The 11,491-nt window shown below is 37.9% G+C and overlaps 1 protein-coding gene across 3 annotated transcripts; it reads right to left on the bottom strand.

The window, feature by feature from the left end:
* Positions 1-13: 13 nt before the first annotated feature.
* On the bottom strand, positions 14-5,849 carry LOC107492924 (uncharacterized). Of its 3 annotated transcripts, XM_052253590.1 has the most exons (5): positions 5,597-5,849; positions 3,082-3,607; positions 2,361-2,930; positions 917-1,505; positions 14-880 (listed from the first exon to the last, which is right to left on the bottom strand). In XM_052253590.1, exons 2-5 carry the CDS (start codon positions 3,310-3,312, stop codon positions 333-335), a joined length of 1,938 nt encoding a protein of 645 aa, XP_052109550.1. In that variant the 5' UTR covers positions 3,313-3,607; positions 5,597-5,849; the 3' UTR covers positions 14-332. The 3 variants fall into 3 exon arrangements, with proteins under 3 accessions (XP_052109550.1, XP_052109547.1, XP_020997719.1); XM_052253587.1 differs by having other exon boundaries at positions 14-1,505; positions 5,620-5,849; XM_021142060.2 differs by having other exon boundaries at positions 14-1,505.
* Between the last annotated feature and the right edge of the window lie 5,642 nt (positions 5,850-11,491).

Genomic DNA, 11,491 nt, shown 5'->3' on the forward strand with positions numbered 1-11,491 from the left:
GTTACCGACAAAAAAAAAAAAAAAAAGGAACAAAATGATTGAAATAAACGGTGATACTCCATAAACTTTGATTGAAATATCTACTGCAAGCTACAAGAATGACAAACTCCAGATCCCACAAGAAAATTGCTTCTGAGTTAACTTCATATTCCAAACTTCAATTCACATGCAAAATCAATCAGGATCTGGTTTGTCGAGAAAAAGGCAAAGACTCTGTTCCATGCGCCTAACTTGGGTCGAAAAGTGAAAGACTTGTCAGAGAAAGTCCAGGGTTCCAACCTCATAGAGGTTGCTAAGCATAGAAGAGCAGCTAGGGCTGCCTTGGATCTGGTTTAAGAGGCCATATTATCCTGAGGTTGAAGTGCTTGTAATTGAGTCTCAACCGGTGGCTCTGGTTCTAATCCGAAATCAGGTTTAGAGGCCTCTTCTGTTTCAGGTTTTGATTCTGAAACCAAATCTTGATCTCGCTCTTGTTGCTGCTGACCATCTGGTTGTTGCTTCTGCTGCAAACTTTGATTATCGTCCTCAATTGGATTATCTAAGTTAACCAGACCTTCAGCATGATCTTGTGATTGTAACTGCTCCTCACATTGGTTTGTGTTTGTGTCTAGCCTTATTTTCCGAGGCCTCCCTCTCCCCCTACCACTCCCCTTGCCTCTACCTCGACCTGCACCATCACCTCCGCCTCCGCTGATGCCTCTACCTCTACCCCTACCCCTACCCCTATCCCTACCCATAGAGTTCTGCTGATCTTGATCATCTTTCTGTAACTGCTTATCTTGATCATCCGTTTGCAGTTGCTGCTCAGAATGGTTTGCATCTTGATCTATTTTACAAGGCCTTCCCGGACCACGACCACGACCACGACCACGACCACGACCTCGACCTCGACCTCGACCTCGACCTCGACCTAGACCACTACCTCTGCCTCTGCCACGACTATACTCCCTTGGGTTGTTTGCATCAGTCTCTAACTTACGGGGCCTTCCTCTGGGACGCTTAGCTAGACGATCCTCAGCATTCCCAGACATCGGATTCTCATATCCTTGATTTCCATGCAGCAGCTGATCATTATGAACATTCTCAGGAGCTAACATAGCTTTGTTTTTAAACATTGTTGGTTCCTTGTGCCTTCCTTGACCTGCAACTTGAACTTGAGGAGATGACTGCCACTGCTTCTCAATAATATTTACCTTGGGCGTTTGTCCATCAAGAATAAGGTCACGTAACGGTAAAAAGGACTCCTCCTGATCGTCTGCAACTGGCTTAGGTTTCAGGTGCCTCCCTCTGCATTGGCGCTTTGGAGAATGCTTCTCAGGATCACCAGATACTGAATTCCCATCTTGCTTTTGTTCAGGAACATCCAAAGAAGACATCTGTTGTTTCAATTGTCCCTCTGACAGTACACATTCTGAACCCGAAAGATCAAGTGGCTTCTGGTAATCAATAACATTCAGCACAGTTGGGAGGGATGAACAAATTGTTTCCGGGTGCACTATGGAGTACTGTTGGCAACAAATTTTAAAAGCATATCATCATGCCCGGCAACAAATTTTAAAAGCATATCATCATGCTCATAGTTACATGGAACAAAAAATAAGCATAAGATTATATTTCTCTGAATAATTTAAGGAACAAAGGATGATGGTCAGTAAGGCAAAAAAATTAGAATACAACAAATTCCTATCATGAAACTTTGAAAAGAAATAAGGAATCAATGAAGAAACATGTTTCAGAGGACTTTTAAATGTGTAGAAATTAAATCTTTTATATTGAACTATTAAAGGAAAGGTAATGATAACATGAGTGCTAGGCATATGATAAATTAGTTTTTTTTTTTGTCATGGTGAACAAACTGATAGTTTCTTTCTAATATTGATAAGGAAAGGACAAGGGTTGTCACCAAATGACCCAGGGTAGGGTTAAATTAGCCTCTCGCGAATATGCAAGGTAAAGCTTCCTAATACAGATCTACATAGTGGATCCAACCCTTCCAAGAACTCTGGCAGAGTGGAAAGTTTATAACACTAAGCTTCCCTTTATTGAAAACAGAAAGAAAGGCACAAATATATACGAAAGAAAATGCCAATTGTTCCCCAATACTATCCTGTATAGGAAAGCTTCAAATGTCATCAAATTAACTCCAAGTACACATTATTAAATCATTTGACTTTTCTAGATTAAATGGAAGCATAGCAAATCCCAATATTGTAGCAGGGTAAGATATGACACTTATTTTATAAAAAGCTTTCCTAAAACTCTCTAATAAAAGGGCACTAACAACTAACAGCTCCACCACATGAATGATAACTATCAAGTACCAACAGCAGATGCCAAAAATTATATAAACACCATAATACCTGATCCTGTAACTCCTGTGCTAGAGGCCCTGCTTCAACATATTGTTCTACAACTCCATCCCCTTGTGGTTTAATCTGCTCTCCAACCCTTTCAGCTGACTGGTCAAGTGCTTCTTCCCCCTTCTCTTCTGTCCATTTCACCACACTAATTGGCTCATCAGTCCTAACATCACCTAAATCATAAACCTGATGTAGTGCCTCATCTCTTCCCTCTTTAGGCTTATCACTCTTCTCAACCTCTTCACAGATTTTTACTCTTTTCTGCTTTCGCTCTCCACCTCCGTCCATGCTATGCTGACTTCTCTTCTTTCCTCTCTTCTTCCTCTTACTCTTACATTCCTGTCTCCCCTTCCGATCACCATCTATTCCATCACCATCAGCCTGTAGAACATATCTACCACCCTCATTACACACAATCTCCTCATCCTGGCAAAGCTTCTCCAATTGAATACCCAAAATCTTCTTATGTGCCCATGGCAAATCCTCATACTCCTTTACAATGAAATTAGAAATTTCTTCTTCAGTGGACCCTTTATTCTCATTTAGCTCCGATATTGCCCTATGTATCATCTAAAATAGGCACATAAGGGGGCGCAAAATTAAAATCGAAAGAAGAACAATATATTCATTATGATCATTTGAATTCCAAAGAAAATAAGACACTCAATAAGCAAAATAAAAAAGATTGAAAATTTGGAGAAAAGTAGGGGAAAGGCGCTACCAATGCATAAGGAGGGTGCGTGGGGGTGTGGAAAGAAGGAAACATCTTCTTGAGACGCTGCTGAATGAGGGAGGAAACATGGCGTGTTTCGAGGGAGAGGGAGGGGTTGGATTCGGCGAGCTGAGACAAGAGAGAGTCTTTGAGTTTAGCAATGATGCGGTTTCTTCTAGAATGTTCGTCATCGTTGGGAAGAGGTTGAGGAGGAGAATGAGGTTTCTCTTCTTCGTCCATGATTGGTGCCAACCGTCAAGGGACTTTGAATATTTGTGTGTAAAGTGCCACAGAAGTGGCAAGCAGGGGCGAATAGAGGCCGAAGAGCGAACAGAGGCGGCAAACTACCGAATGACCGGAGGCCACGGCGAGGAGTGACTGAGTGGAGGGGTGGAGGCTGGTGTTGGCGTTGGCGTTGTGATGAGTGAGTGTAGCAGTGAACTCCTTAGAGAGTGAGACTGAGACTGAGAGTGATGAGGGTTCAGGGTTGTCAAGGTGTTTCTTGCAATGGCTTGTCAAGGTTGCTTTTTCTTCCCTGGGTATTAATTCATTTAATTTGATGACATTAAAAAACAGCAACAAATAATCAAAAAATCGATCAACAAAAATTCAAAAACAGCAGACTCAGAAATTAAAAAACAGCAGCAGCATAACAAAGCCATTCATCAATAATTTCAACAATGATTTTGAAATCAGGAATCAGAAATCAGACATCAGACATCATAAATCATAACAAAGTCATTTTCATCAATAATTTCAAGTTTTCAACAATGATATTGAAATCAGAAATCAGAAATCATAACAGCCATTTTCATCAATAATTTCATAAATCAGCAACAAAAATTAAAAAGCAGCAACAAACAATCACCGTAAAAAACAGCAACAGCAGCGTAACAACACAAAATCAATGATTTCACATTCAGAAATCAAGAACAATCAGCAACAAAAATTAAAAAATAGCAGCAGCAGCATAACAACACAAAATCAATGATTTCACATTCAGAAATCAAGAACAATCAGCAACAAAAACTAAAAAACAGCAGCAGCAGCAGCATACCAACACAAAATCAATCATTTCACATTCACAAATCACCAAGGTCCTGAGAACCGGACCCGTCATCGAACCACTCTAACTACTGGTTTACTGGTCCAACTGGTTCAACCGTAGTCCAACCAGACAAACCATTTTACAATAAGATAACAAGTAAATTATAAACAAACACTCTAAAACATAATTATAGTCTAATTTAAGATAAATCTTAAACGTCTTCTAAATTTAAAGCACTAAATAATTTCAGCATAATTTCAAAAACTAACAATTAGCAGTAGCAATGAGCATAATTTCAGAATAATTTCAACAAAGATTAATAAACTTTTTTCAAAGATTAACAATGAACACTTGGGCAGTAGCAATGAGCATAATTTCAGCATAATTTCAACAAAAATTAGTAAACTTTTCTAAAGATTAACAATGAACACTTGCGCAGTAGCAATGAGCATAATTTCAGCATAATTTTAACAAGGATTAATAAACTTTCAAAGATTAACAATGAGGAGTAGCAATAAGCATAATTTCAGCTAAATTATTTTCAATTTTCAGCACAGCACAAAAAAAAAGCAACAAAACAGAGTCCAACACAACACAGTAGCAATGAGCAGAGCTAACCAAGTAATCACTGAACAATTCAATCTGAACAACAACACTAGCAGCAGCAGAATCCTAAATCGATGAACAAACAAAGACGGACAATAAACACAACACTGAACAATTAGATAAAAAAATACATCTGAACAACAAGAACAGTTCAATAATTACTGTAAAACAAAATAATCTAAATTATTTCATGACAGAGAAATCTAAGAAAATCATTACTCATAACAAGAACGGCTCAATAATGTTCATTACTCATCATCGGCAATAAAAATCAGTCTGCAAACAAACATGAAAAGTAGCAGTATGAAAAGTAGCAGCACAGCAAAAACAAACAGCACTATAAAAAAAATAGCAACAATCAAGAACAATAAGAACAAACACAGCAGTGAACAAACATCAACAATCAGAAGTTCAGAACCATAAAAAACAAACAGCAGCAATCAGCAACAACAGTAAACACAACACTGAATAATTAAATAAAAAAAATACAACATTTGAACAACAAGAACAGTAAACAAACACAGCAGTGAACAAACATCAACAATCAGAAGTTCAGAACCATCAAGAACAAACAGCAACAATCAACAACGACAATAAACACAACACTGAATAATTAAATAAAAAAATACAACATTTGAACCACAAGAACAGTTCCACAATTACTGAAAAACAAAATAATCTAAATTACTCATAACAGAGAAACCTAAGATAATCATTACTCATAACAAGAACAGTTCAATAATGTTCATTGCTCATCATTAGTAATAAAACTCATTCTGCAATTAAATCATTGATCATGAACGAACAAACTAAAATATATTGATTCAAAAAACCTAAGAAGACTCAAAACAGAGATACGCAAGAAATTACTCATAAAAAAATAATGAACAAACAGAGATTCAGGATTTCAGAGCAGCGATTGAGGGAGAAGGAGCAAGAACGCCGATCACGAGCAGCAGACGGACGGAGGACGGGCGACCACCGAATTGGAGCTGCGATGAGACGCGAAAAAGCTTCCGAAAGAGCAGAGTGGTTGGAGGCTACGGCAGACTGGACGGTGAAGGACAACCGAACGACGGTGAGATGGCGGTGGTGAGCTGAATGGCGGCGGCGATAAAGGCTGGCTAGTTCAGAAAAATTTGACAGTAATGTATTACGGGTCGCCAAAACAAAGTCTTTCACTAAATGGATTTACCGTCAGATTTTTTCTGCGATACGCCAATTTTTTTCTTGTTTTTCCTTCAATTATTACTGGCGACTTTACCGTCAGAATCATAAATCCACCGGAAATAATTTGACCTGACGAATTTGACACCTAACTCATCGATAAATCCGCCATTATAACCGCAACTACTCTGCGACGCTAAATCCAACGGTACTTAGCATTTTTCTTATAGTGTCAATTGGAAATCAACCATCCTCACCTTTTGCTTCATTCCATCAACTACAATCATACCTTGCCGCACCTTTTGTCTTGAGTGATCATTTATGGTGTCTTGATCCTGGTGCTAGTCATCATCTTACTAATAACATATTTTAGTACTATTTTTAAGTACTTTCAATAATTTTATTTTTATTATTATTTTAGGTTCTAACTTTTTATTAGTTATATTTTTATTATTATTTATAATTATTTTTTATTTAATTTATCATTTCTAATAAGAATAATAATGCATATTATAAAAAATTAGAATAATAAACAATGCACAAAAATTAGAATAATTATTTTAATACTCTAAGTATTCTTTTATTTAGAAAAAATTATGGAAAAAATCAATAATGACAAGCAACAAACATAAACATAGGAAGCTATAATTTCTTGCTTCAAGTGAACGGGTTTATGGGATGTAAAATCACGTCTGCAGAGAAGAAAAGTTGTCAAACATCAAAGAACATCGTTCAAAGCACTTAAACGCACGTTTATCATCTCCAACGTGTTTGTCAAAGAGTGATTCAACCTCTCAATAAGCCTAAAACGGCGTCGTTTCAATCCAACCCGCAGGTTTTTGGTCCGTTCCAATCGGCCGTTTCTTGGCCAGTTCAACACTTTTTACCGGTTTTTTATCAGCAGTTTTACATACCTGACCAGATCGTTATTGTTGCCAATTTGCGGTTAGATCAGTCCGACGACTGGTTCGGTCCGGTTTTTAGAGCCATGCAAATCACTCCGATCAAATATTCAAAACTCAGAACAGTGCCACTAACCTTCAACGAGGGGGTAGCATGACGGAGAACAGGACGACAACAAGACCATGACGAGCAGCTCGAATAGAGAAGCCGCAGGAGGATGAATGCGGTGCCGAACTAGAATAGACAACCGCAGAGGGAAGAGGGAAGTCGTGGAGGCGCCAATAACCACGGACGGTGGGGGGTAGGGTTTTGTTTTGGGTACTTTGAACTTTGAAGAAGGGTTTTGGTTTTGGATTCGCTTTCTTTGCTGAAAGCCTGAAACGCACGAAGGAGGGGGTTTAGGGGAAACTGGGCGTGACTCACGCGTGTGGTCCGTTTTTTTGTTTTAAAAAGCAAGCAAGATGGTGTGGTTTAGTAAGAACCGATAGGTTTTCGGTCTGGCCCAACTGGCCGGTTCCCAGCTGGTTCAGCAATTTTTGGGCGGTTTTTTGACTAGCGGTTTTACACATGGGATTGGATCGTTTTTATCGTTGGCTCCCAGTTCGACTGGCCAGTTCGATCCGATTTTTAGAACTATGTATACCTTTAACACTTGTCACTCTCAGTCTCAGTCTCACTCTTTAAGCAGTTCACTGCTACACTCCCTCATCACAACGCCAACACCAATACCAGCCTCCACCCCTTCACTCAGTCACTCCTTGCCATCGCCTTCGGTCTTTCCATCTAGTTTGCTGACTCTATTCACACTTCAGCCTCTATTCGCCCCTACTCGCCACTTCTGTGGCACTTTACACACACAAATAATCAAAGTCCCTTGACGGCTGGCACCAATTATGGACGAAGAAGAGAAACCTCACTCTCCTCCTCAACTTCTTCCTAACGATGACGAACATTTTAGAAGAAACCGCATCATTGCTAACCTCAAAGACTCTCTCTTGTCTCAGCTCGCCGAATCCAACCCCCCCTCTCCCTCGAAACTCGCCATGTTTCCTCTCTTATTCAGCAGCGTCTCAAGAAGATGTTTCCTTCTTTCCACACCCTACGCACCCTCCTTATGCATTGGTAGCTCATTTCCCTTACTTTTCTCCAAATTTTCAATCTTTTTTATTTTGCTTATTGAATGTCTTATTTTCTTTGGAATTCAAATGATCATAATGAATATGTTGTTCTTCTTTTGATTTTACTTTTTTGCCCCCTTTTATGCTTTTTTTACATGATACATAGGGCAATATCAAATCTAAATGAGAATAAAGGGTCTACTGAAGAAGAAAGTTCTAATTTCATTGTAAAGGAGTATAAGGATTTGCCATGGCCACATAAGAAGATTTTGGGTATTCAATTAGAGAAGCTTTGCCAGGATGAGGAGATTGTGTGTAATGAGGGTGGCAGATAACTTCTACAGGCTAATGTGATGGAATTGATGGTGATCGGAATGGGAGACAGGAATGTAAGAGTACGAGGAATAAGAGTGGAAAGAAGAGAAGTTAGCATAGCATGGATGGACGTGGAGTGCGAAAGCAAAAAAGAGTAAAAATCTGTGAAGTGGTTGAGAAGAGTGATAAGCCTAATGAGGGAAGAGATGAGGCACAACATCAAGTTGATGATTTAGGCGATGTTAGGACTGATGAGCCAATTAGTGTGGTGAAATGGATGGAAGAAAAGGGGGAAGAAGCACTTGACTAATCAGCTAAAAGGGTTGGAGAGCAAAATAAATCACAAGGGGTTGGAGTTGTAGAACAATATGTTGAAGCAGAGCCTCTAGCACAAGAGTTATAGGATCAGGTATTATAGTGTTTCTATCATTTTTTACATCTGTTGTTGGTACTTGATAGTTATCATTCATGTGGTGGAGTTGTTAGTGCCTTTTTATAAGAGCTCGTTTACTAGTTATATCTAAGAATTTTCTTGATTAGAGAATTTTAAGAAAGCTTTTTATAAAATAAGTGTCACCTACTACAATGTTGGGATTTGCTATGCTTTCATTTAATCTAGAAAAGTCAAATTATTAAATAATGTGTACTTGGAGTTAATTTGATGACATTTGAAGCTTTTTTATACATGATAGTATTGGGGAACTGATGTGGGGAAATCATCGGTAGCAATTTTTACAAAAATAATCTCGTTGAAGTATAGATCCAAGCCGATAGATAACCATCAATCAAAGTTTAATTTGTTTGTCACAGGTGCAAACCCAATAAAAATCAAGAGTATTTAAACCTCGGGTCGTCTCTCAAGGAATTGCAGGAAAGTGTGCATATTATTGGTTATGGGGTGTATATTTTTTGTGTTTTGAGTTTGATGAACATGAAAATAAAACTAACAACTAAGAAAGGTCCTAGCAAGGGTTGAGAATCTACTCTAAAATCCAACCAAGCATTTTATCAAACACTTGGAAGGCATAAAAGAAAAGCATAGTAAATTGGCAAGAAATATAAATTCTACAACTACCCAATGCAAGAAAATAACAATAACAATTCAATTAAACATTAAGAAACATAAAACATAAATTGAATTAATTGAAATTAAAACCAACAAAATGTCATAAACATAAAGGCAACAAAATAAAGAAAATGACAAGTAAAACTAGAAGAGCAAAGATGTAAGAACAATAAATTGCAAAAAAAGTAAATCAAAACAACAATTAAACCTAAATCTAAGAGGAATATATCCTAAATCTAACCTAATTCTAGAGAGAAGAGAGAGCTTCTCTCTCTAAAATATGACCTAAAGCATGTTTCTAAAACTACTCCTAATTGCTCTCCCCTTGTTCCCTCTTGAATTTGGCCTCAAATAGCTTCAAAAATGAGTTGGATTGGGCTTCTGCAGCCTAGAAATCGCCCTCAGCGTGTTACCTTTAAGTTGGTCACATTCTGCTTGTCATGCGTACGCGTGGGTCACGCACACGCGTCATATTGCGATTTTTCAGGTCACGTGTATGCCTCGCATGGCAGATTTTCAAAACTTAATTTCTTCATTAATTATCCACTTTACATACTTTTTCTTTACTTCTTCAATCCAATCCTTACCTCCTAAGCCTGAAATCACTCAACAAACATATCAAGGCATCAAATGGAATTGAAGTGAATAAAATTTAGCAATTTTATGGCCTAAAAAGTTTGTTTTCATTCTTAAGCACAAATTAAGAGAGATTCACAAAATCATGCTATTTCATTGAATAAATATGGAAAAAGTTGATAAAATCCACCAAATTCAATACAAGATAAACCATAAAATTATGGTTTATCTAGAATAATTGGCATTTTCTTAGATATATATTTGTGCCTTTCTTTCTGTTTTCAATAAAGGAAAGCTTAGTCCTATAAACTTTTTACTCTGCCCAGATGTTCTTAGAAGGGTTGGATCTACTATGTAGATCTGTATTAAGAAGCTTTACCCTGCATATTTGCGAGAGGCTAATTTAACCCTTCTATAGGTCATTTGGTGACAACCCTTGTGCTTTCCTTATCAATATTAGAAAGAAACTTTAGTTTGTTCAACATGACAAAAAAAACTAATTTATCATATGCTTAGCTTTAATGTTATCATTACCTTTCCTTTAATAGTTCAATATAAAAAGATTTAATTTCTACACATTTAAAGGTAATTTTTTCCTTAAATTATTCAGAGAAATGTAATCTTATGCTTATTTTTTGTTCCATGTAACTATGAGCATGATGATATGCTTTTAAAATCTGTTATCGGGCATGATAATATACTTTTAAAATTTGTTGCCAACAGTCTCCATAGTGCATGTAGAAACAATTTGTTCATCCCTCCCAATTGTGCTGAATGTTATTGATTACCAGAAGCCACTTGATCTTCCGGGTTTAGAATGTGTACTGTCAGAAGAACAATTGAAACAACACATGTCTTCTTCGGATGTTCCTGGACAAAAGCAAAATGGGAACTCGATATCTAGTGATCTTGAAAAGCATTCTCCAAAGTGTCAACGTAAAGGGATGCACCTGAAATCTAAGCCAGTTGCAGATGATCAAGAGGAGTCTTTTTTACCATTACATAACCTTATTCTTCATGCACAAAAGCCCAAGGTAAATATTATTGAGAAGCAGAGGCAGTCATTTCCTCAAGTTTAAGTTGCAGGTCAAGGAAGGCACAAGTTTAAGTTTAAGTTGCATAATGACCGGCCGCTGCATGGAAATCAAGGATATGAGAATCCAGTGTCTAGGAATGTTGAGCATCGTCCAGCTAAGCATCCCAGAGGAAGGCCCTGTAAGTAAGTGACTGATGCAAACAACCTAAGGGAGTATAGTCATGGCAAAGGCAGAGGCAGAGGCAGAGGTAGAGGTCATGGTCGGGGAAGACCTCGTAAAATAGATCAAGATGCAAACCATTCTTAGCAGCAACTGCAAACGGATGATCAAGATAAGCAGTTACAGAAAGATGATCAAGATCAATAGATTTCTCGAGGTAAGGGTAGGGGTAGAGGTAGAGGTATCAAGGTTTAGTTTCAAAATCAAAACTTGAATCAGAAGAGGCCTCTAAACCTGATTTTGGATACGAACCAGAGCCACTGGTTGAGACTCAATTGCAAGCACTTCAAACTCAGGATAATATGGCCTCGTAAACCAGATCCAAGGCATCCCAAGTTGCTCTTCTGTGCTTAGCAACCTCTAT

This window comes from Arachis duranensis, chromosome 1, assembly GCF_000817695.3.
Source record: "Arachis duranensis cultivar V14167 chromosome 1, aradu.V14167.gnm2.J7QH, whole genome shotgun sequence".
NCBI classification, from domain to species: Eukaryota; Viridiplantae; Streptophyta; class Magnoliopsida; order Fabales; family Fabaceae; genus Arachis; species Arachis duranensis.

Excerpts from the sequence above, each read along its gene's own strand:
- LOC107492924 (XM_052253587.1), bottom strand. The coding sequence starts at position 3,312 with ATGGACGAAGAAGAGAAACCTCATTCTCCTCCTCAACCTCTTCCCAAC. Across the intron at positions 2,931-3,081 it reads CGCACCCTCCTTATGCATTG|ATGATACATAGGGCAATATC; the intron begins GTAGCGCCTTTC and ends TGCCTATTTTAG. Across the intron at positions 1,506-2,360 it reads CACAGGAGTTACAGGATCAG|TACTCCATAGTGCACCCGGA; the intron begins GTATTATGGTGT and ends TGTTGCCAACAG.